Genomic DNA, 27,487 nt, shown 5'->3' on the forward strand with positions numbered 1-27,487 from the left:
GCCAAAACCGCGCCTCTCGCCGATTGGTGGCCGTCGAACTTACACCGAGGATGAGCTGCAGAGTGCTCTACAGGATATACTAAACGGTAAGCTTGGTACGCGCCGGGCAGCCGTCCAGTACGGAATACCCCGGTCAACACTGCGCAATAAGGTCTACAAACTGGCGATGGAGCACAAGCGGGAAATGCTGCACAACATGTCGCTGGCGGCGCTGGTGGACGACGACGACGATAAGGATTCGCTAGAGGACGAAGGCAAAGACGATAGCTACTCGATGAAGCTCAATCAGCAAGCGTTTGCCGAAGCGTATCTACGAATGTACCGAGGCAGCAGTAGCACTCCGAAGCTGGAACCCAGCTCGAACCCGGCAACTCCACCCCAGCAACAGCGAACGCCGGAGCCACCACTGCTGAAACCGATACAATCCCAAACACCTCAACCGACGGTTCCACCTCAATCATCTCCGCTGGCAGCGGCAGCAAACAGTCTAATCGATCCGAGTTTGCTACTACAGCTGCAGAGCCTACTGCTGGCAGGAGGCATTCCCGGTTTAACCAATACGGCAGCACAATCCAATAGCCCCGAGGAAGCGGCAGCAGCCCAAGCGGCACTTGCTGCCTTGCCTGAGTTGTTGAAAAAAGTCATCCAGCAGCAGGAATTGATCGCCGAACAGATCAAGAAAGCCACCAGCAGTGAACCGAGGCCCAGTGCCGTTACACCGACAATGAACAATGGCCAACCGATCGATCCTCGGCTGTTGCCGTTTCTGCAAGCACAGCAGCATAGCAAACCTCGAACGGCTTCCGGCACACCGGAGACAACCTCTTCGCTGGATCTGAACGATGGCGGAAGTGATGACTCGCAAGTTATATTGAAGATTCCGTCCTACAAGCCAGTTCCAGGCAGTACTCCGACAATGCCATCGGTCGCAGCCGCAGCTCTTCTTGTGGGCAGCAAGAACGGTGATCATCATAGTCTTTCAACTCCCTCCCCGCCAACTGCCGCCGCTTCAGTCGCCGCCGCAACGGTCCGGGATCTCAGCAGTCTGGTAGGAGCACCAGGCCCTAGTACCACCAGCAACAGTTCTCGACCAGTACATAACGCTAGTCCGCAACAGCCCCCACAGCAGAACCCTGCCCAAGCACCGAACCATCTCTCGGTCATATCGCCTCCTATGGGCATTAGGCCCCGAAGCAGTTCTCAATCACCTCCCAACTCGCTGCTTGGCGCCAAATCAATGCTATCGATCAACGATGTGATCGCGAGGAGCATTAGCAAAAACTTCCAACAGCATCACCAGTCCGATCTGCTCAAGCAGCAGATGGAATCGATGGAACAGTACAAACGGCCAACCATCTCGGTCATCAAGAATCTGGGTGGAACGGACATTTCCCGTTTCGGTAGTAATCCCAACATTACACAAATGACCGCAGCACAGCTTGCCAACACCGGCACCGGAGGTAAAGGAACTCGGCCGAAGCGAGGCAAATACCGGAACTACGACCGGGACAGCCTAGTGGAAGCGGTGAAAGCCGTGCAGCGGGGTGAAATGTCCGTACATCGTGCCGGAAGCTACTACGGTGTTCCACATTCCACGCTGGAGTACAAAGTGAAGGAGCGTCATCTGATGCGACCGAGAAAACGGGAACCAAAACCCCAACCTGGTCTGGATGGGCTGAAATCGGACCTAGGAGCCGGCAGCTCCGTGATGAGAACGCTGGATAAAAGTAAAAGTTTAGCTGGTCTCGGACCTAGTTCCAAGCAGCAGCAACAGCAACAGTTGAAGAATCAATATGCTAGCGCTTCACCGAACGGAGGACTAAAGATGCCGATGTTCGATCCAGCGATGGCTTCCCAACTACCCTATGCATCACCTTTCCTCTGGCCCCATCCAGCCGGTTTCTCCAATCTTCCGATGGACTTTGCGCGACAGTCAGCCGGATCGGGCGCGGGTTCGAGTGGCCCCTCTAGCGATAACATATTCGCTTCACCGATGATGCAAAGGTTTCAACAGGAGCAACAACAACAACAACAGAGCAGTAAAGTACCCAACAGTAGCGGAACGAGTGCACCGAAAACGGCCCGTGAATTAGCGGAAAGTATATACGACGGTACAAGTACAAACGGTTCGCTGCTGGACGATATCATTCGGCACAGCTTGGACAAGAAACCGGGCGAAATGCCACACGGGGCTTTGTTCGATCAGCTGATGAAGTCTAATTTACGAACAACGAGCTCCGCTTCCGACGATCCTTCGGCGGCTCTTCTTGCCAGGGTTGGGGCAAAACGCAGTGCTACCAGTCCGCTCAACTACCTGCCAGACAACATCAAGCGGGAACGCGCTAGTCCTGGTGCGTCGTCCACCTCATCGACGGGTAGCAGTAAACCGGCCGGACTCGGTTCTGTTAGCTTCAATGACCACCATCATCACCACCACCAGCAGCAGCAACAGCAACAACAACAACAGCTTCATCTCCAGCAACAGCAGCAGCAGCAGCAGCGACACTTGAATACCTCCACCGATAGTATGCTCGACACTCATCGAGCGGAATTGTTGGCCAAAGGAAACCTAGCCGTCGAGAACCTCATAAAGCTACGTGAGGATCTCACATCGATGTCCGTGGCGCACCATCACAAGCGGACACCAATGGAAGATCAACACAATGGTGCTAAGGACGATCTGTCCGGTCGGATCGACCAGCAGCAGCAGCAGCCGCCGCAGCTGCTGTCACACCGGCTCGCTTCTGTCAAGCTGCCGACCGAGGACAGTTCATAGAAGCGACTGCCACTGGATGCGCTGCTCCTGTGGCGCTCGCAAACGTTTCTAGGTTAGGGAGAGTCGGCAAAAAAAAACCGTAGTTCAAATATTATTACTGTAGTTAAAGAAAGTGAAAAATGCAGCGGGAAGAAATCAAACGGCACTGGGGGGCAGTGTTGACACTTTTTATGCATAACTGTTTTAAACAAACACAGAAAAGAAAAAAAAAACGAGAAATTAAAACTAAAAGAACGATGATGATAATGATGATAATGTTGTAGACGAAGATGATGATCAGTAGAATCAGTAGAAGGGAAAATCGCGAATTACAGTACACTATAGTGAAACAATATAGAATGATTTTTAACGTGAAACAATTGCAGAGAAAGAAGAAGACGCAAGTTTTTTGACAATCGACAAATAGGCTCTTGTATTCCCCTTTTTTCCCAGCTCCACCTATTTTCCTGAAAATAAAATTCCTCCTATTCCTGAAAACCCTGAGAACCGGAACAAATCCGAGGAAGGAAAATCGCATCTCTCGGAGTGTTCGGACATTCTACACAGTACCCAACAACGGCTAGCTAATACGAAATAGCAACAACAACAATAGATCGGAAGGTCTGATTTTTATAATACACCGAGTGATTTTTGTGAGACACACATACAAAACGCGTACCGGAGCGAAATCGGATTTTTTTTTTCGAGTAAACAGAATACACCACAGTCAAAACATCAAGTTTTGAAGTTAGTGACCGCCGCGACAAACGGGTAGATGAGCAACCGCTAGCCAAACCGATGCAGCGAGAGAAAGAGAGAGAGCGAGTTTGGAATAATCTGTTTGTTTGACCACATTTCAGCCTTGGCCGCGAACTGTCACGATTGATTTTCAATTCATTAAGTCTAGCAGCAATCACTTCAAATTGGTCAAATGGCATTCCCGGCTTGCTTTGTTTCGCATCGATATGGTGCAACAACAACAGCAGCAATAAAGAAAAAAATGTGAATATGAATTGCTTCCCACTGCGGCAAAAAAAAGATTAATTAATCTGCATTTGTCATACTGGCTGCGTGCGGTATTGATTGGCAGAGAGGGTATCGAGAAGCCATTCCCTTTCGGTCGTACACAATTTCTTTCAACAGAAGCCTAACCAATCCAAATGAATTGAGCAAAAAAAAGCTATCGCTTAGTCGCCTTCTAGCCCATAAAATTACTTTTTTCTGCAACAATTTTCAACTCGCAGCTCAATTAAAATGATTCCGGTAGACAAAGCTACCCCGGGCTCGTAATGACCGCGAATTAAAGCACACTTGGTGTACGTGGCAGACACCGGGCAGGGAAGGAAGAAAAACGAATCGATCAAACACGCAATTATCCAAACCCTCAATAGCAGACACACACCCACAAACGAACACGCGGTCACAATTCAGGATGATGAAAAAATCCACCCTCATAATTTTATGAACTTCCTTCACCTATTTTCCCCTCTCGATTTTCGTCCCCGAACTGATAATCCACTCCTGAATCGGAAGCAACTTCACCTCGCCGAAGTACGGCAGCAAAAATCAATGTTCGACAAAACAGAAGCTTTTTATGTAAATGTGTATTTATCTCGCGATAAACTAATAATCGATAACCAAGAAAAAAAGCAGTAAAGCAACACTTGTTTGGATGTCAAAAACAAAATCAAAAAACTAACTAGTCAAAACATTTTGCACATTTTGTAAACAAAATTCAATGTCGTGGCTAAAGAGAAACCAAAATCTAACAAAAAAAAAGTATTTGTCATTAAGTGAAAAACAAACGTGTATCGATTTACGGAAAACATATTTGGTGTTCAAAATTCTATCCAGAAAACAAAGTATTAAGAAAAAAAATCTCTAATCTCGATATAAAGCGACTGGCCGTTTATCAAAGTCAACACTCTATGAAGTCGTGAAAAAAAAACATTGTTTATCTTTGACAAAGTATAGCAGGCGAGGCGATAAATTTATTAAACATTTTAACAAGCAGAAAAAGTGAAAATCCAAGTAATCTATGTTTGACGTTTTTATCTTTAACAAAAAAAATCTGCATAGAACTCCTCCAATGAAAAAGTATTTGTGTACTACGTGAACCAAAGCAGATATCAAAATTTAAAGGATAAATCAAAATATCAACAAAAAAAACAAGTAAACTCGATGTTTTAACTAACGGTACGGCAGCGAATAGAAGCGAGGGCGCATTCGCAGCTGCCCATCAACACTAAAAGAGTATAAGATATGAACAGAAAAAAAATCGATGTTTCGCGTCTCAGTATCATTGATCCTCACAGTTATTATAATTATCAGCGAAAATCGCAGAATGTACGAAGAAAAAGCATCCCATCTTCCCCTCTCTTAAACCACACAACCCCCACTGACAAAACAAAATCAAACAATCGCCAACAATCCTCTGCCACTGGCCACTTTTTTCCCCGGAAGTGGTAGGGAGAGAGGCGAAAGCTCCAACAATTCAAGAAAATAATATGAAAAAAAAACAAGCAGCAGAAGTTAAAACAGCTGTAATATATATTATATATGTGTGTGTCTTCACGTCGCGTATACCTCAAAAGCAGAAAAAAGAAGAATCAAAAACAGACAGACAGAGAGAGAGAGAGAAAAAAAACAAAACAAAGCATAATATAAACCACAAGAAGACAAGAAGTAATCTGAAGAAGAAAACGAAACGTCATCCCGTTCGAAGAACGCAAATTTCTTCTCTCCCGAAACACCTCTTTTAAGTTCGCAGCTTTTAACTTTTTTTTCTTTTTGAGTTCATTTTTACGCTTCACAAAACAAGGGCGAAAGCATAGGAAGGCAAAGCAAAAAAACTAAAGATAAAAGGATACATGAATGTTGTTCATTGTTCATCATAACCAATCTCTTAGCGGCGCAAACCAAAACCAAGCGAAAGTGAGAGAGGAGATGAAACAAAAATAAAAAAAAAATAAAATAATCCAACGGAGAAAATTTTATACTGAAGGTGAAAATTATACAGAATATATTATAATTAATTATTGAAAAGAATATTTATACACTATCTGTGATTGATAATCCAAAATTTTGTATGTATATTTTTTCTCTAACGAAAAAAAAGTAACAACCAGAACAACAAAAAACAAGTAAGAAAAAAAAACTATTTCATTACGCTAGCATATGCGTAAGGCGCGAGTAGAAGGAAAGAGGAATACGGAACCGTTAGAGTTAGGAGCGACGAACACAGCGTTTTTGTTTTTTTGGTTCTTTCGTCGTGTGTTCACCCGAAAATTTTGCGCAAAAAAAAAGTAAGAGAAGAACAACAGCCCACACAGCAATAACCACCACCAACAAACAACAACAAAAGCATCCGCAAATTTTCTTCGGCTGACCGACCGGTTGAGAGCGAACGACACGACGGCGTTTTTTCGTCCCAAGACAGGTCAATCAAGAAATGGGATAAAATTTTAGGGGGGATTTTCTAGCCGTCGTTGGGTGAATAGACCTTCCTATCTGCGCTAGTATTAGTGGTCGATTTCACTAATACAAGTTTAATTTTGGTTTCAAATAATCAACACGCTGGTAGTAACAAAAAATTTCCTCCTGCCCCGAGCTTTTATTCAAGTTGTAAGCCGATTTTTAGTTTTATTTCATCTGGTTTTCCACTAAAACAAAGTTTGTTAAAACAGGTTACACTAATGAACTAGGATTCATAATTGCAATATTTTTCAAAATTGAATATCAGCTGATTTTTTGGTTGAAAACAAATCGATTTTATTAGGATACAGACTAAGCCTGTATTGGTGAGATCTGGCGTATAAAGCTCTATGGTTTCGAAATTATTGGTTCTTTCGATACGGGATGTTGGTTGTAACTCCGGCACAGTAGATCCCACGATAATTGAATTTTGTCTTGCTCTAAACTATATAAAGTTTAAATAAAAAAATACGTCAGCTGAAATTTTCTAATTTCTGTTGAATTGCAGCTCGGGAAGTTTGCAGTATTGATTGAATCTAAGCTTTTAAGTTACTTTCTACACAACTGCAGCAACAGTGATGTCTTTTTGTATGAAAAAAACGAATGATTCAACGTTCCCTCAGTAGAACTTTCAAGTAAAATATGATATTTTACTTAAACATTATAACATTCTTTTGCCGAGCTTCAGTAGAGCCTAACAAAGTCATTTTCGATTGACAATCGTCGGCTGAGAAGGACGCTGTCAACCGTCTTTTTCAATTGAAAAACATTTTTATTTTCATTTTCGAGCACTTTGTGTGTCACATGAAAACTGCTCGATTGCATTTGCATTGAGTTTGACAACTAAAGGCAGAGATGCCAATGTTCCAGTTTAAACTGAATTCTTCCAATTTTTTTTTTTTTTTTGAGTGATCCAGTCGAACAGGTAAATCAGAAAATTATCCTTTTTTCTGCAAGTTTTTTATCAGCTGAAGTTCCCGTTATTTTTATCTATTTTGAAAACATTGTTTATAAAAAATGTAGCTTGATTTGTCTTAAAATTGTTCAATAGAGAGTAAACAAGCATCTCATTGATTTTCCTCTTTCTATAATCAGCTGGCACAAAACTCAGTCAAATTGATAGCGACGAAACTTGACATGGAGTTGAAAACAAAGCATTCAAAACAATGTAAATCTGTAAAACCTGTAGTCGAATAAGGCTGCCCTAGGTGCGAGATTATTAACATGTTAGGTTAGTTTCTTTCGTATAAGGATTCTGTTTTATCCAGTTTTATTTTCAACATTATTCCAGTTTATTCAAAAATGTTATTGGCAACCCTGGCTGAAGGGCTGCAGCAGGAAAACCAGATGTGCAGATTTGTCTGCAAAACGGAGATTTTTAGAGTCCGTCTGCAGATTTTTATTGATTCGAAGATATTTGCAGATTTTTAAAACTGCTCTGTTGTCTCCTTATATTTACGCAGACTTTCTCAAAATGTGCGCAGATTTTCACAGACTTTTGCCTGCTTGAGCGAAATTTTTTCGGATCACAGATAATTTTTTTTTTTCAGAGTTCAAGCAGATTTTTTCGCTTTTTCGAGCAGTTGCAAATATTTTTCAAAAGCATCTGGCATCTCTGGACTCGAGAAGGAAAGAAGTGATTTTCAATTGAAAGCGAAGACTACTGTGTCACTATCTCCTGACGATTGTCAACTGAAAATGATGTTGAGCGCTGACGGAGACAGAAGGAAGAGGTAGCAATCTTTGTGCGCTTTTTATGAGGGGAATTTTTTTGATGTGATTTTTAGATTTCGGCAGTCGGTCAGCCAAGAACAAAATTCGGAAAACCGCTCATGAACCTGGTTTTCATTTCCATTTTTTTCACTGTTTTCTTTTTTTTTTCTTTGCAAGCTTACACACATACACACACAGACACACTTTATCGCGAGAGCAGTTTCGAGAACAACACGTTACTTCTTGTTTTTCGAGTAGCATACAAAATGCCGGCAAGAGAGATACCGATTTGTTTTTGTTAGGAAAAAAAGGAGTAATTTAATATTAAAAGTAAATAAAAAAAGTGCAATTAGAACGATATAAACCGTAACATATTCGTTATTTATATTAAAGCGAGGAAAGAGGAAAAATGATGAAGAAACGTAAAAAGTAAATTAAAATATATAGGGAAAATTATTTAATTCTATATTTACAACAACAAAAAAGGAAAACTTAAGTGAGGTAAGAGAAAGTCTTATTAAAAAAAGAGGTGAAATTGTAAAAAATTAAAAATTACTAGAGCAGTTTTTGTATAGGTAACAAATCAAAAGAAGAAACTAAACAAAAAAGGTGACAACAAAAGATACATTGACAGGATGCATTGCGACATTCGAAGAGTCAGCTTCGAAGAGATCAGAAGAAGAAAAAATAACAAAATAACAGCAGGATTTCTGGGTATGTGCTTCAAAAAACGACAAAGTAATCTAAAAGAAGTAAAAAAAAACGTTACAAAATATTGGAGAGACATAAGATTGATTACTACGTAACAAAATACCAGCAACACGTTCGGTTCAATGAAGAAAAGCTAATTCCTATCGGCGAAGAGAAACAGCAAGAACAGGAACTACACCCCCCCCCCCTTCTTCCTACTACCATTTTCCTTTGCCTTTTTTTTTTTTCTTTAAGTAAGTCAACAATTTAACGACAACAAAATGAAAATCAAAATCGATAGGTTCGGAAAGCTACCGAAATCATACCAATAGCTAGTGCAATCTTTTTTTTAGAGCAAATATTACCCTCAAGCTTATTTTCTTAGCTGTTAGTCAACCTTAAAGCGAGAAATTAATCAAGTTCTGAACAGTTTTGGCACATTTTCAACGGCAACATATCAAGGAGCGACTACTCTACTTATCGGTTTCACACTTACGATTGTTTTACTCAAGCAAGAATTACCCAAACTCAGTGAAAGGAAGAACAGCAGCAACATCAATGTAAGAAATTTTTGTGGTGACACCACAGGAAAATGAGAAGAACAGCAACAAACAGCAACATCTCTTGTTGAAGAGTTTCTTTTTCGTTAAATATCAAAATACTGCTACTACAATCGTCGTTGAAGGTTTGCCTGCGATAAGCGTTTCACAGTCCATAGCATGGCACTGTAAAGCGACTTGGAACGTCGAAGCCTTCTGCGATGTTTTCTTTTCTGACAACCCGGAACAATAGATTTTGGACGAAAAACCTTTCGGTCAATACAAACACATTTTGGATGGATGGTAAATTTTCAACACACATACATATATAGGAAGCGTGCGTTCGGTACGACAACCACCACCATCGTCGTTGCGCGCCGAACGAGAACGGATTGGACACACACACACTCTCTAAGATTCTAAGCGAAGTAATGTACGAAGCCGTACAGAAACTCACCTTCAACCTCCCTCAAAACGAATCTAAGCCGACAGTCGATTGTTACTATAATACGCTCTACAGTGTGCTATAGTAATGCAACAGTAACTATCAAAACCAAACATATGATCAATAGTTGACAAAACAAAACAAACAATAGCAATGGATATCTCTCACAACTACACATACAAACGCGAACATGAAAACGTGAACTCATTGAAATGATTATTGCTGCTACTAAAGTTTAAAACAAAATCTTCACCGCAATAGTTAAATCGAAACCATCAAACAAACTATAGAAGATAACAAACACACACACTCACTAAACAAGATTCTGTCAAAACTACAATAGCCTGGTTACTGGGATGAGTTTCGTCTCATCCTGTATGTTTTTCAAACGCACATACAACACGGAGAAACTCACTCACACTCAATTCATTAACAGAATAAATGCACATTTTTTTCTCAAATCTATCTGTTACTTTCTAAGGCAGTAATAATTATTACTATAAGACGTTATAAACTGAATATTAACCCGTTTTACTCCCTGCGTTCCCCTGTCCCTTCCTCCACAAAAGCATAAGAATGCCACAAAAAAAAACCGAGAAAAAATACACAACTACACACTCCTACAATAGAATAACCAAGCCGCTGCAGAAACATACAAACAGAGAAAAAAAACCGATCGGAAGATCCCTCGGGCGTCCCCCGCTCTAGGCACCTTCCGATTGACAATAGTTATTAACGAAAAAAAAAAATACAAATGCAAAATGTGGAAAATTTAACAGTAAGAATTCAATTTAATTAAAACACACTCACACAGACACACAGTCTCTCACACTCACACTCGCACTCATAAGCGTGTGCAAAGGTGATACAAATTTTGTACTAAAATAATTCCAATTCATTTACAATAGCAAACAGCAAAACAGAGTAAACAACAAACCAACAAACAAACAAAGACATGTTGCTGGCAGAAAGAGAATAAGTAAAACCAGAAGAAGAGGAAAACTTTAAAAAAGCGTGACAAAGCAAGAATAAGAAGAAGAAAAAACAATCGTTTATTGATTCTCGATTTCTCGTGGACACGCACAACACTTGTCGAGCGAGAAGTAGAAGAGGTCTTCATTCCGTTTCATCAAAAAAGAACAGAATCAAATCAAACGGAAAACAAGCATAGCAAACAAAAAATTAAACAGTTTCTCTGACTAGATGTTGAAGCAAAAAAAAGCGTACATATACATATATCTATATATATACATATAGGTTGTAAGATAACATTCGATTTCTTTGTCTGATTTATGCGTAGAATCGGTTAGATGTTGATTACGAGGAAAAACAGAAAAACCAAACGTTAGATTTATCTCATGCGCGCCCGAACTCAGAGTATGAAGAAGAGCAGCAAAAACGGGAAGGTAGAACACTGTTGCCAGCTCTATTGTGCAGGAAACAGTGAACAATATACTTAACAGACACACACACAACAGTTAGTGGTAATTTTTCTTGTTGAGCGTATTTTTCTACGGTGAGCATTTTACAGCGGAGACGAGAATGTTGTTTAATAATTAAAAAAAAATCGTCGCAACTCGTTTGTTTACTAGATTTTTCCTCGGTGTATCTGTCAGAACAACAACAACAACAAGAAACAAACAATAACAATAAGTGAAACAAAACAACTTACAAATCTAAGATGGCTGCCTGAAACAATAAGACAAAACAAACATACAACAGTAAAATAGGATCATTAGAGTCATAACATATAACGCGCGCCGCCTGCTGCACCTAACTCACACACGCTAAAGACATGGCTTGCTTTGTTTATGTGTGGCAGCGGCACGCGTTCTCAGTATGCGCCTGCAATAGAAACCAGTTTATCACTGTTCGAGATACTAGAAAAAAAAACCTATAATTTTTATGTTCACTCCACACTTTGTTACCACGTACACACATTAGAAAAAAACAAAAAAAAAAGTTTACCACCATGAATGTGCCAGAAACTGAACTGAAGCGTTAGGCGGTCGAAAGCCATATTTTTTTGAAACTAGACGCATCAAATCAAAACTGCTTACGCTGAATAGACAGAAAATTAGAATCTGTTTAACCCCTCGTTCTAGCCCAACCATTTTCTTAGAAGAAAAAAAACGATGAGAAACGAACCAAACACACTAACACACACACAAACACATACCCACACATCTGCACGTTGGGAGAAAAACGTGTCGAGCAGAATGCCTTATATTCTCGTTATAAATGAAAACTGAGAAAACAAAAAAAAAAGAATCAACTAAATTATAAAATCCTGTACAGAGTCAGACACAGAGGTCAGTGAGTGGAAATTTGGAATGAACAAAAAAAACTACTCTACTGTTCAGTATTTTCTATCGAGCCACACGCACACGCTGTATGCATCCGTCTGTGTGTGCGTGTGTTTATTTAGTACTAAAAAAAATATAAAAACAACGTTTTCAGTGTCCAATATAAAATCAAAATTGTAGCAGTCGTGTTTGTTGCAACACACCCATACACATACACACCGAACTAAAACACGCGAACTCTCATCCTATTTCCACTCCCACACTTCTCCAAAAACATGGAGAGCAAACAAGAAAAAAAACAAAACTAACTTTATATAGATATGTATAGAATTTTACCGAATGATTTCAATGTTTTTTTCCGGTGAAGAAAGAATAGCTGACAACACTGCTGCAAGGTTTCAAAAGCACGCAGCACCCCAAGCACAGACACACAACAAACAGAAGCGAACTTATTCACCATTCGTCACCAACTTCTTGTCGGAGTTGAAATTTTAAACTGTGAGTAAAACTGCGCCAAATAACTTAGCGTCGAATATCGACTAGTTTCTCAATTTTAATGGAACTTTGACACGTATTTGCTGGAGCGGATTGACGCGAAGGGCGCCAAAAGAGTGAGCATTTCGGTGGGTTGCACTTATTTTTAATTGCCAAATTCCTGTCGTAATCAATTCGCATGCTAAGGAAGTGTTCTATCATCTTGAGCTATACTCCCATGATCAACAAGTCGTCGACGTAGATAATCATCTCATCGTTCTGGGTACCATAAGCAATAGTCATGTTACAACCCTCGAACCCAGGCTTCAACACTACTTGAATTAGCTTCGTTCCAGCATTTGGGGGCCATGCAGACCATGCAAATTCTGTAATTTCTGAAACTGGCAAGCTGTATGAGGATTGTCATCTCATCGGACTGCTAAAGCGGTTCGAATCATCTTCAGCTTGGCTACTAAGGCATAGGTTTCGTGATAATCAAGACCAGACTGCAAGGGCTTTACTTTTGCCAGACGCTTCACCATCTACCTGGATTGCAGTTGGTGATTCTTATCGTCTTCTCTAGTGTGATAATGGATCTGTAGAATCAAAAGTTCCACCAGAAGAGGTCGCTCCAAATCCGGTTAGAAAATCAAGAAATTGTTCTGGGAGTTTTGTCTGCCTGTGTGAATAGTAGAGATTTGCATCCTTCAGGAGATGATCACTGCATCCGAAGTGTGAGCTGAACTGTCACTTGGGCCTTTTTATTTACTTCTTCTGATGCCTCTTTCTGCCATCTTTCTTCTCTAGATTCTCGAGTGCCACCAGGGTCACCAGGGAATCAAACCAACAGTTGAGCTACCAAATCTTCTTCTTCTATTTACGCACCTGCACTCACTTACTCATGCATCCTAAGCTCCCGTAGTTGACCTGGGCCCAGCTCAGATTCCTATCGACTTCTTTAAATTCCTTGTTGAGACTGCGTCACCATGAGCCTCAGCCATGAGGTCTACCTCTACTGCATACCTAACCTTTCTTGCATCCATGCTGCTTTTCGTACCACCGTCTAATGCCGGGTGTCTGACTGTCGAGACATTGGAAGCTTTCGACTTTCTGTAAAGTTGGAAGGATTGTCCACGTTTACTCCATGGTGATAGGCAGCCCACGGTTCGGATCAATTCGGTCAATTGCACCTACCATTACGATTTTATCTACCCTTCTTGGGGACCTAAGACACCTTGCATCCAGTCGGCCGGGAGCATTGTGGTGTCCCAGATATTGCCGAATTTCGTCTGTCGAAACTTGAAGATGTTGTTCGAAGTACTGAAACCAGCGTTTTAACTGAGTCCGCCCACGCTCGCTTGTCCAGTTTACAAAAGCGAATAACTTTCCTCTCCAGAACCAAATATCGTTGACGGGCTTTGTTCTTAGTCTGTGTTATCGGATTCACGATGGCATTTGGCTTATTTTTTGTAATTGCCGAACAAGATCATTATGAATGAGCTCGCATGGAGGTTCCTTCCTTCTTTCGTAATAGTGACAGCAGCGTTTAGCTTGAAATGAGCTTTTTTCAAGAAAGTTTCTCGTAGAGCCTCTCACATTATTGCAGACGTTTGCTTCTGTCGAACAACTTCAAGGATTTCATCGGCTACTGCTTTGATTTCACTTCATGAGAGCATCGCCTGCCGCCAAAGCTGATTCTATCAGCATAAAAGAAGCTTCACCTGCATCCAAGTAATGCTTGATCCGGAAACGGTAATTTTAGAAATTCAGTCCGATCAGCTGCAGGGCATTTGAATTGCCCATAACTTCTAGAATAACTTCGGGCTTCGACTTGACCGGAACGAATGTTAGCGAACAAAAAACAGAGTTTATTAAATGGTTTGACATCTTCCCCACGAGCGCTTGTAAACTTCTCAAGGCCTACTTGTCCAATACCGCCAAATCAGTTTTCAAATCAGCTTTTGTTCGCCCTGCGTATTTAGCTTAGCAAATTGATTTTTTTTATCTTGAACACCGAAGAAAAAAATCCTCGCATAAAAGAAATTAAAAATTACACTGTATTTTATTAAGAAAAAAAAAGTTGATTTTTTAGTTTTTTTTTCTTAAATACACTGGAAATTATAACGCAGTTTCTGATAAAAAGTCCAGGGTGGAGAAATGAAAAACATTTTTTTTTTTGTAGCAGGCCAGATTTTAAAAAATATTTGTATTCCAATGAATTTAAATAATTTATGGTAAATGGTCATTTGAAATCGAAAGGCTCTTGCTAATAAACTTCGTAAAATCCGTTTTGCAGTTATTTTGAATTCAGTTTGAGAAAATAAAATAATTAAGACTAAATTATACATCAAATGAAAAAATGATGAAACGCTGCTTTTTTTATCAAAACTTGACATTGTTTCGCAGCTTTCGATAAAAAGTTTTGAATAGAAAAATGTAAGACAAATTTTTACCTAATTTTTCCTTAAGTTTTGGATTTTTTTTTTCAATTTCAACATTTTTGAGAAAAATCAAATTCCAATGAAGCAACATGATTCTAATGGACGGTGTGACCCAATCTATAGTAATTGATTTATTTAGAAGATGAGATCATAGTTGATCAGCTTCTTCGAATGTGATGAATTTCTTAGGTACTGTTTCCCATCGGCAGTCTGTACTACGACACTTATTCTCGCTTTTTCACTAACGGTTGCAGGCTCCGAGTGAAATATTGGAGACACCAGATAACGCATTAAAATTCAGCCGGAAAACGATCTGTTGCTGGATGTTGAACCCTAGAATGAACATAGTTTGTTACCTCAGATTCATTTTTCCAGTCCGGCTTGTCGATTGTCGAAGTATGTCATAGATGGCTTGGTAACTCCCTCATTGACATTGGTTTCTTTCGAACAGTATCGCTCTCCAGTTGACAATCCAAAAAAGTGTGGCCACCATACTTCGAAGACGCTGTTTCGTACGCTCAATGTTCGATATGAGGCAGTTTTATATATATCTCAGTACGGTCTCCGGAATTGACGATACTTTTCCAACTGCAATCCCCATTGGCCAGTGCGGAAAACTTCCTCGATTGACGACAGCTCTAAATCCTTTATGGTACTAGGAAAAATCTCGTTCACAGCTAATGTTGCCAGATTTGAAATATTTAAAATTGCAAGCAGCATTGATTCTCCAGTTTGGCAGCATGTTAAGGTGAAACGGGGCGGAAACTTTTTTCCATACAAGTTTGAGGTTAGGTTTCTTTTCACTTGACGATTTTGAGCGAAATTGCTACTCTATGCATACGTCGGCCGTTACACACGTAATTTCAATGATTTTCGAGAAAATTATCTTGCCAGGTAGCCCTTCTAAGTCCTGGTGTCTAGAGTGATCCCGAGAGGTGCCTTTATTGGATCGAGTAACACTTTCATCCCCTTCCATTCGACACATGAAACTGGGAGGTTATGGCCCCCATTGCAGACGACGTGGCGAGTAACTCGCAGGTACCGGAAATCGCGGATGAAATTCTGCAGCACATATTTCCCTGCCACCTCAATGAAACAATAGGGTAGCAGGTCACCTCTCCAAGATCCGACATGGTAAATTCCTTCTTGAAGCAACTCTTGATCATGGAGATTGCTTTCACATCACGTCCAACGATGAGAATGTTATCAACGTAGAGGACTAGGATCATTCGTTCGCCTTTCACCATTCCCACATACCGGGCATTGTTCGTTTCCATTGCGCTTGAAACCCAGTCTGGTGACGAACTGGTGGAATCGTTCGTTATACGCGCGCGGAGCTTGCTTTCCGACGGCACACAAGCTTCTTCGATACTACGGTCAGACCCTCGGGTGGAACCTTGAAAATCTACTCTCGAAGTGTTCCGTTAAGGAATGCCGTTTTCACATCGAGCTGATGAACTTGTTTACGCGCCTGGTTTGCTACGGCTAGTGTCATCCACACGTCTCAGCATATTCGTAGTCGTAAGTGGGTAGCGCTGACTAAAGCTTTGGCGACCCACTTTCACAAGGTCCTAGTGTTGTTCTGTTTGTGGGACTGCGTCTCCGCATTCCACAAGTCCCAGTCTTCACATTACCGCATCTCCACTAGTGAATCCGGATAGTTTTCCACGTAACTGACAGCGCCCGAAGCCCACGCCCCACGGAGGAGCACCCTGCCGAACACTGCCCTTTAGTATCGTTCATTTCAAATAGTTCTTCGTCTCTACTACTCATTTCCGGTTCAACTCCTGCTTCGGGTTCAGCTCCGTCTTCCTTTGCTCCTCATCCGATTCATTCTTTGACTCCGCTGAAAGCTTCAGCTGCTCGTTTTGAATGGAACTGCCCGTGCGTATTTTGCTCCATGATCTTGTGGATCACACCAGTCTCGTCAACGATAACATCTCTGGCGGCAACGACCTTGCCACGCTTCGGGTCACAAACTCTGTAGCCGTTGCAATGGTACCGAAAAAAATAGGCATTCTGTCTAGTTTCTTTCGGTGCGCTTGGGGTATGTGGTAGTACGCAGGGCTTCCCCAGACTCACATCACCGAGACATTTGGTTTTTTACTCTCCCATTTTTTTTCCTTGTAGAAGACTTACCACTGCGACCATTGTTTGATCTATTGTGGTATGCTTCACCTTACTCTTAGTGCGTACGAGCAGGTTCATCACTATTTGGCGAGTTGATGTCCTTTATTCAAGTTTGGCAACGCACTTCGTATGAAGTTTATTACCTCACCAGGACTTTCCTTTCAAATTTCGGTAGGTTCTATGTGTCCCTTACCGAAGATACGCAATATGCGTTGTATGAATACTCGGTATTCGCAGAGTAGATGTTATTTAATCTGAGCAACACGAGACTCTTCTCGCGATTTGACTCTATGAATCTTTTCGATTGTCGTAATCCGCTTATGACATCCCAGTTTGCTTTGATGGTCACTTTCCCCCATTCACCGAGTTCGGGTTTTAGAGCGCTCGGAGAGACTCCACAGAAAGGTTCTGGGCCAACAAAGTTAGTAGATGACCCTTGTCTTGCTAGTAAATCGGCCTTCTCATTTCCTTCGATTCCACAATGACCAGGAACCCAGTATAAGTTCACCTGGTTTTTCATAGCTAACTTTCGGAGCGACAGGATGCATTCCCACACTTGTTTAGAGTGGCAGATGGAAGAATTCAGGGCTTTAAGTGCTGCCTGACTATCACAAAAAATGCAAATATTTGCGTGTCGATAATCTCTTTTCAGTAACGTATTCGTGCATTCTATTATCGCACATATTTCCGCCTGGAATACTGTTGGCCAGTGTCCCATAGGCTACCCTCCCATGTTCTTGGCCATAATGTTCTCCAAGTTCTTCTCACTTAGATAGCCATAGCTCATGACATCTGAGGAACTTTCCTCGCGAATACAAAGCCGAACTATTCGCATTCTTCGAATCAAAACTAGCGTTGCACCGAATGATAGGGCTGGGAAAAAGATTTGTTGTGGAAAGTACCGAATTTTCAGTTTACAGAATAATGGTTTTAACTTGAGCTTGTCTAGGGTAAGTCACATTAAGTCAAGAATAATTTGGTTTTTAATTTTTCTCATCTTATCATCATGTTCCGTTGAATATTCAGCCGCCTGTTCAGCCGAATACTCGGCCGAATATTCGGCCGGACGGACGGCCGAATATTCAACAGAACATAATGATTAAATGAGAAAAATTAAGAACCAGATTACTCATCTATTAGAGTGGATTACCCTAGACAAAGTCTAGTTTAAATCATTATTCGATAATCCGAATATTCGGTTATTTTCAAAAATAACTTTTCCCCAGCCCTATTATTCGGTGCATCGCTAATCAAAACCCATTTTGTACTGGAAACCACAACCAACACCGCACGCGAGCACTTCCGAATCACGCAGAACACAACCTTCCGGATCGAAAAAAGATTACATCGGAGGTCGGGAGCAGGGCTCTACATTTTCGAAACAAAACAATGAAACTGATATACTCGTGCTGTCATACCGATTCGAACAGTTTCATTTTCACTTGATTCCTTTCGCCCACTGTCAGCGAATCACTTCTTTCTCTCTTTCCCGTCTGTTGTTCATCGGATCGTTTCAAATGAAACTAATGACTATTTCAATCGACGGTGAGAGAGATTCTTTCCTTTCCATCAGCGTCTCAATTGAAATTAGCACCGCATCGCGTCGTTTGATGGTAGTTTTCGAATACCGCAAGCCGTAGTTAGAACGGCAATGGCATCCAATAAATACGTCACGCAAATACCGATCATTATTTCCTCCATATATATATATGGGTGAAGTACTGTATGGAAGTCTTCTGTCTCCGTCAGCGCTCATTGTCATTTTCAATTGGTGATGGTGATGATCTTCGCTTTCAATTGAAAAGCGTTTGTATCAATTTAAAGCCCTTCAGCTGTCAGAATCACAGCAAGAGCTTTCGACTGGGTGTCATGTGACTCACGAAGTGCTAGGAAATGATACAAAAGCGTTTCAATTGAAAGCGACGGGTCAAAGCGTCACTATAACCTGATAATTGTCAATTGAAAAATACTTTGTCAGACTCTGGTCGGGAGCAAACAGTACATCCTTCAAGGTACACTTGCGCTGTCGGTTACCATTTTTCGCAATTACTACGATTGTTCCCGAATATTTCGCGAACGTGGACTTTTCGTTCAATGCTACTGCTATTTCGACCGGTTTCTTCAAAGGCACCAACTTTTCAAAAAGTTTTCGGTCGTTAGCCATGTGGCACCCGAGTCGGTGAATCCCTGTAGCCTGCCATCTTCTTCATCACTTGCACGACCATTCCAGCGAATAAACAAAATACAAGCTTTTTCCAACATACTGTCATGTACTCACGAAATGAGAACCGATTTACACCGACGAACGGTGTCAGTGTCCTTCTGTTTCACTTGCAGTTCCTCAACTTCCGCCATTTCACTCTGAATGCATTCAAGCAACTCATGTTCTTCGAGCACTACTTGAACTCGGAACTTCCACGACACGAAGTTTGAACCGCCAAACAACGGGACGCGAACGACTTCCAGCTCCTTTTCCATTTCGACACGGCACTTTCGTTGAAGATGCACGTGCAAACTGGGCCCATAACCTAATAAAACTCGGGATTCCGGACGTACATCAGGAACACGAAAGTTATAACGCACAACTATTCAACGTGTTAATTTTAGAATGACTAACAAAAACAACAAAGTAGGCCGAAAACAAAACGTCAAACTTTCCGTTTACAGGTGCGTGAACACCTGTGAGTGAAATTGTCTCTCATCCATTAGTAATTGACAATTTTCTGGCCTTTAGAAGCACTTTTCGGCGATTCTGAGCTCAATTTGGGATCATTTTCTCTTTTGGCCTTTTGTTAGGCATTTAGAAGCACTTTTCGTCGATTCCGAGCTCAATTCTATTTTGGCCTTTTCTAGCCATTAGAAGCAATTTTCGGCAAATTTGGGATCATTTTCTGTTTTAACCTTTTCTGGCCTTTAAACTTTTCAGCGATTCTGAGCTCAATTTGGAATCAGTTTTCATTGTGGCGTTCAGGAGCACTTTTCAGCGATTCTGAGCTCAAATTGGGATCCTTTTCTATTTTGGCCACTTTTCATCGATTTTGAGCTCAATTTGGGATCATTTTCTCTTTTGGCCTTATCTGGGTTTTAGACTCACTTTTCAGCGATTTGGAATCGATTTGGGATTAGGGATGGAAAATATCGACTAAAATGGCTATCGATAATTATCGATAAATTCCCTAATGCCATCGATAACTATCGATAATTACCGATAGTTTGACAACTAGAACCAGATGAAGAAAAACAACAAAATGTTGCTCCCGTTGTGGACAGGAACAATAGTTAAAAGTTTATTCGCACACATAATTCGCACTTAGGCGAAATCTTGTCGTTGTCCGTATAAGGTAGAGTGAGCGAAAATGAGTATCCCTCAATTTTCTAACGATTTTAATGAGGATTTCATGTGAAAGCAAACAATCATCGAATTCTCTTTAAACAAAGTCTAGGCCAATATATTTTTTCAGTTCTGGCATCATTGTGGAGTATAAATGCCAATGCGAGAAAAATATCAATAACTATCGATAACGCGGAAAGCTTAACGATTCTATCGATAGCCGGCAACTATCGATACTATCGATAATTATCGATAGGTTTCCCATCCCTATTTGGGATCATTTTCTAGAAAAGGCCAAGTTCTGGCCATTAGAAGCAGTTTTCGGCGATTCTGAATTTGGGATCAGTTTCTATTTTAGCCTTTTCTGGCCTTTAGACTCACTTTTCAGTGATTCTGAGCACAATTTGGAATCATTTTCCATTTTGGCCTTAATTTGGGATCATTTTCCATTTTGGTCTTCAGAAGCACGTTTCGGCGATTCTGAGCTCAAATTGGGATCATTTACTATTTTGGCCTTTAAAAGGGTTTTTCGGCCATTCTGAGCTTAATTTGGGATCATTTTGTATTTCGGCCTTTTTCAGGCTTTTAGAAGCCCTTTTCAGCGATTCTATCATTTTCTATTTTGTTTTTTTCTGGCCTCTAGAAGGAAGCATTTGATAATCGACATCGTAAATGCAACCAATTTCAAGTTATTTTGAATTTGAGTTAGAAAAAATAGAAAATAAACATTAAATTATACAATAAAGTTGAGTAGAACCTATGCCAGAATGCATACGCCGTTTAAGAAAATTACTCTCGAGTCCAGAAGATGTCTTCATCTGGAAAAAATACTCAGTTTGCTAAGCCGAATACGTGTGCAAAGTTTCATTCAAATCAAAGCTGAGTCATTTGGCGACATCCGGGTGAGAAGCCTAAATCTAAAAAGAAGCAAGAAGGCAAACAGGTGAATCAGTGTGTTAGTTGTTTGTGACATAGACGTAATTCCTTTTTTTGGTTGAAATTGTTTCCTTCTTTAAAACCCCTTTTCTCCTGTGTGTGAGATGAGGTTACCAAATTGGCAATACAAAATTGTGATCGGCAGCATTTCCCTTCGTGTCGTGTGTAACAAAACAAAAACAAAGAACGCAGCCAGATTGTCGTCGGTTGGGAAATGGCTGCCCCCTCGGAAATTGGCTGTCAAAATTGTGCTACTAGCAGAGGGAGCAAACGCTAGAAGAAAAAAAAACTTAGTCTTATTGCAGAATCAAAATTCAACAAGCATTGTGATACGAATCGGCTTAATATTAATTCACGCGAAACCAAGCGAGCGCAGCAAAACTTTATTTGTTAATTGTTCTGTGAAATTACGTTGGTAAAATCGAAACTAACGAGAAGAAAAAAAAAACTTTCGGCTTTACGTTCGGGATACCAATTAGATAAGGTGTAAACAAAATGGTGCTTTGATATTAGGAAGGAAAACCACAAACACACATACACTAACATACATATGTTCATGTTCACGGTGAACGCTCTATTGTTTTTAAATGCTATGAGAAAATGAATACAGTTTTTGTATATATTTTTGTTACCTTTTTCTCGAGATGAAAAAAAAGTCCAGGAAACTCATGTTTACCAATTTCCCTCTAAAAAGCAGAAAACAAAAAATATTGATGTGTGAACATAGTCATTAATCATCATCGGAGGTAAGCTACAACAATAAAAAAAAGGAATCGTATATACATCCAACACAATAAGAAAAATGATATGTATGTATTTTCTGTCCAAATTTACATATATACATTGAGGGAGGAAGTGCGAAGCTAAAAATAAACTTTTCAGAAGACAACAAAAAAAAACACTAAGGATATATATGAAACTTTATATTTTCATGAAATGTCTAAATGTGATATAGGTTATACTATGAAGAAAAAAAATTAAACAAAAACGCGCGATGATGCATTAAAAATATGAACAACTAATTTTAATTTTTAGGATGCTAAAACAAAATGAACTGGAGTATATTTAGGTATCTTTTATAATCGAAATTAGAAACTCGAGTACACACACACACACTTGAGAGAAATCATCATCTTCAGAGCGAGTATAAACAAAAATTCGAGATACGAGACACGAGTGGAACCATAAAAAAAACTGAAGGACTATTTAGAAGTACCGAAATTATATACAACCAAAAATCAAAACTAAACAAGAACAAAAAAAAACAAATCATAAAAAAACATATGGATTAGTAAACTTTGTGGTCCAAAAGAAGAGAAAAACTAAACTAAACAGGTTTTGTAGAGAGAAAACAAGAATAATTCAAACATCACCTTTCGAAAAGCGACGATCGATGAAATAACCTACACTAGCGGAGATCACATATTGCGAGACACGATTAATGACTTTATCATCACAGCTCTAGTATCGATTTTGGTCACTAGCGAAGTACTAGAGATCCTAGCAAGACGAATGGAAGAAAACAAAAATACAATCCCCAAGAAAGAAAAAAAAACTTTCAGTGCAAATGTAGAGCAGCTTAGAAAAGGCAATCTGTTTCAACTTTTAAATTTCCTTTTTCGGTATTTACTGTTTCTCAGTTAGTATTTCAACCAACAAAAAACAATAGCCATGCAAACAAAACACTTTAACACAAGTACACAGACACACATACACGAGTTCACCACCACCACCACCAGTAATAACCAGCAAGCGACAGAGGCAAGGTTTTAATTTTCCACCACCACCAATCAAAGCAAAGCGTATTTCAGAAATAGCCAATAGACAATTACACAAACACACCCACTTAAAAATAGTAATAACAACAACCAACAACAGCAGCAGCAGCCAACCAGGTATAAGTTTCTTATACTGAACAGATAAATACAGATACAGAACAGCTAATTTGCCACAGGATTAATCTTAACCGAACAACAATAGCAGAAAATAAACAAACAAACAGCGACAGTGGAGCTCTGCGTGTCGTGTATGGATTGCATTTTCACCGGCACACACACACACTTTTAAACGTAAGCATTCCACCACCACAAAAAGGTAAACGCGCATTTATAAAGGGGCGGAAAAAAGTACTAGCAGCAAAAAAAAAACAAAACAACAATTCAGGGAGACAGACGACCGCCGCGAACGTCAAAAATTAACATCACATTCCTCTAACGCAAACTCATCAATACACACACACGTGTGTGTGTGTGTGTGTGTGTGTGAGTGTGAATGTGAGAAGTGCCGATCAGCAGAGCTTCGCTACTATTATTTTGAGCAACCGTCTCTTGCTGAAAGCAAAAAAAAAAAACAAACAGCGAGAGAGAGCGTAAGAGAGAACGGTAAAACGGAGTCTACTTTGTTTTTTCGTATTTTCACATCGTAATGACAGGTTAGCTTTGCTTTTACTGCATAATACCAAAAAGTTAGGATGAAAAACAAAAATAGCAGAGAAAAACTGGTTATTTTTGAATCTTTTTTTTTCGAGTTTTCGTTTTTACTTTATTTCCTATAACTATGCAGTGCAGACTACACGAACGAGTCATTCCAAAAACGAAAATCTAATGAACATACATATGAAACGGAACAGAAGAAACTAGAAAGGGAAGAATATTGATTAATTTCATGATTGTTACGTTTTGATATTTACTCTATTTTCTAGAAAGCTCATATTTTTCATAAACTTACTCTTTAGTTCATGTTTTTGTGTCTATTTTCTCTTTTTATCACTATTATTATAATTTTTTTAACTCTATCATAAGAGCATTATTGATTTTACAAAAAGACAAAGTTATATTTTTTCGCGATAAGTACGAAACCGTTTGTTTTAGGAGTACTAATAATCACCTAGCAGCTTTAAGCGTACACTTTCATGTTGTCTTCTTCCTAAGTTTGAAGGTTGATGCGAAGCTCGTTCGCATTCGTAAAGTTTATGTTAGTTAAGTTTCCTTTACATTGTGCTCTGAAATGCCTCATGGATGCGCATCAATGGTGTGCGAATCCAGCCCCGTTTAAGTTTAAGCAGCTCGTAGAAGAAATAAATCAATATTCTCAACACGATGTTCACACAACACGCAGAAACGGAAAGCATTTTATACTTAACCCGAGTCCTGTGCGTGCAGGCGAATCCCGGTGCCCAGTCAGGCCCGGCCAAGAGATTCTTTTACGCGCAACACTGGACGAAAAGAAGACGCGTTGCCAGAGGAACGAGTTAAACAAAAAAGGCATATGAGTTATCAGCAACGTAAGCGAAGAAAGAAAAATATAAATGTAAAATATTGTAAGCAAAGCAGAAACAATAGAAATAAATTTATTGATCAAAGTAAAAACAAAAAAAACAGATAGTAGGATTTATCAGCAAGAAAGGCGTAACAATAAGGATGACTAGTAATACAACTCTATAAACAAGACAGTAAATAAAATCGCTTCAATCATACAACCGTTAGTTTCTTTGGTTTTCTTTTTGCAATTGTATCGTTTACTTGTACATACAGCATAGCTAAAGCAAGTTCAATAGGTTACGATTTGTTGTTGTTTTGAGTCCCAAGTTCTGTTTTCTTTTTTACCTCTTAACACTCACCCGAAAACCAGAATCAGATTCGTGCGTTCACCGTTAAAATCCGCAAGCAGCGATTGTAAATACAGCCGAGGGGCAAACCTTTTGATTTTTTTTGTCCTTCTCACAAACTGCAGTAATAGAACCGTTGTAATTGGTATAACACAGATTGATAATTTTCTTCAACGCAATTCATAAGCAAAATCAGCATTAATAAATACAATTACTAATTGCAATAAAACCGAGAGGAAAAAAATACGATTCGAAATATCTCTTGCAGCAACCATGTAAACAGGAAAAAAATAATAAATGAAAAAAGTAAACAAAAAAAAGCAGATCACTACTTACAATAGAAAACCAGCAAGAAAATACAATTTTAAGGAAATAGTCCAGTTACAATCCAAGCAGGCTTTCGACAGAAACAAAATCAACCGCATGAAAACCGGTGATGATGATTATGACGAAGAAAACCCAAACGAACGAAAAAAAGCGAAGAATCAGACCACCAGGCAAGACAACAACAATCCTGATTTGAAGTAAAATAAACCAACAGCAACAACAACAGAAGGAAACTCACTCACACGCAGACACACACAGATACAAACACGGAAACACCGGAACAGTTACACACACACTCACACACAGACTGGAAAAAAATATAGAGTAACAATCCATAGCCACTTTTTTCTATCATTTGTTTTGGCGAACGTTGCAACCCAAAACGGGCACAAACAACAACATAAAGTGGAATAAAACGCGTCTCGAAGGGTCCGATCTTTTTCTGTTGAATAAAAGGAGGCTTTTTTGATTTTTTTTCTTCTAAATCACACACGGCCAGTGCGTGCGCCCAAGAATCGATCAAGGCCCTAAATGTTGTGCCAGTTTATGTTATAAGAAACGCATGCAAAGCCAAGCGGGGAAAAAGGAAAAAAACTTACACTAGAGGTAATATTAGCGTGATGGACCCCTGGGGGCAAGTCTCCCGGATTCTTTCTAGACACACGCAGTAGGCGTAGATTAAAAAATGCTGGACGAAATTCACCGCAGAAGGAAAAGGGAAAAAGCAGCAGCAGCAGCAGCAGGTTCGAAGTGGGTTTGTCATTTTTTCTTTTTTTTTGTACAGAAAACGAAATGTTTCAATCAAAGTGTCGGGATCAGTAGCAAGCAAATTAATTCGTTATTATTTTAGCCATAGTTTAACTGCTAGGTGTAAGAATGAAGCCAATGGTTACAATGTAAGGTCTAGTAGTAAGGCGTATGAACATATATAAATACTATTATATTTTTTTAATTTGTTAAGCAATATTAATTTCACGTCACAAGAGGAAGTACAACGGAGCGAAACTTCTGTTGAGATGTTATTTTTCTACTGAGTAGCATTTAAACAAACAAAAAAGGGTGTCGGATAGATTATTCATACGGTCACACTCTCACAGTCTGACAGACGCAAATCCACCGCCCGGGTTACAACGTTATTCACGAACACTATCTCAAACAGTCAAAAAAAAACAGACAAGCAATAACCAGCAAACAGTTTCAAACAGATGCAATACATTTTTGAGTTCGAACCCCGTTTAGTTCTCAGTCTTACAACCGGAAATCAAAAATCTAAAAAAAAACACAACCAGAAAGTTCAGAAGAGTCGAAAGAAAGTCCAAAATTGCTAACCAGACAAAAAAAGAAGACTGAAACCACCTTAGAACGCTTTTAAATTCTGACGAAAAGAAGCAAAACAAAAAACTGCGAGAAATCTTTTTCAATTCATTTTTTTAAAGAGAGAAAAAAATCATTTTGGGACCAACACCTCAAAAATCAGCTTCTATACGGTTCTTTCAGATCTAATTCAGAGAAGAAGAGAAAAGCATGTCCCAAACATGTAGAAGCCAACCAAGAAAAATAAAAGTTCGAAAAATGATAACTTCAATGCCTTTTATGTATGACAGCTGCAGTCTATTCTGAAGCAGAAAAAAAACACACACACTCGAAACTCGAAAATTTACATGTAAGCAAACTTACAAGGTCACCCCTGGTAAACAGAAGAGAGAAGAAAAAAAACGAAGAAATATGAGTAGAACAAATACCTGACCGCGCACACACTCACACACTCTTCAAACAGACGTGTGTAAAAAAACAAAGCACCAGTAAAGCAGAACATTCTGAAAAAAAAACTGGACAAGAAAATCACATAGTATAAAACTGGAAAGGATTGTTATCACCGAAAAAAAAACCGGAAGAGCTTTTCTTCCGAACCGCGAGCTCCTAGCATGCAGGAGAGAGAAAGAAAGAAAAAAAAATACAGAAACGTAAACAACCGCATCTCGATGCAAACTAACAGTCTCACATCAACAAAAACACACACTAACATGAACACACACTGACACAGATATGAACATTGTTCGCACGTAACGTTCCGTTTGGGAGCCCCAAAGATGATGGCAAGTAAATGAAGAAGAAACGAATCCACACATACACAGACAAACAAAACCACACACACACACAAACACAAGCAGAAGGTGAAATCGTGAGTAAGACAGCCGATAAATCTTGAATGGGAATATAATTCAACAAGAATATAATTATTATTGTAATATATTTATAATGTGAATTTGGAATATAACCAGTATTTATTATACTGTAATAAAAATATATTTAAAAATA

The 27,487-nt window shown here is 39.7% G+C and overlaps 1 protein-coding gene across 9 annotated transcripts in view; it reads left to right on the forward strand.

The window, feature by feature from the left end:
• LOC129720725 (mushroom body large-type Kenyon cell-specific protein 1) overlaps positions 1-27,487 on the forward strand; it is a 487,807-nt gene extending 460,320 nt beyond the window's left edge. For all 9 annotated transcript variants that reach the window (XM_055672428.1, XM_055672439.1, XM_055672391.1 and 6 more), the window contains one exon: positions 1-27,487. In XM_055672428.1, coding sequence (XP_055528403.1) covers positions 1-2,776 — 2,776 coding nt within the window. In that variant the 3' untranslated portion in view covers positions 2,777-27,487.

This window comes from Wyeomyia smithii, chromosome 1 (genome assembly GCF_029784165.1).
Source record: "Wyeomyia smithii strain HCP4-BCI-WySm-NY-G18 chromosome 1, ASM2978416v1, whole genome shotgun sequence".
Classification (NCBI taxonomy): domain Eukaryota; kingdom Metazoa; phylum Arthropoda; class Insecta; order Diptera; family Culicidae; genus Wyeomyia; species Wyeomyia smithii.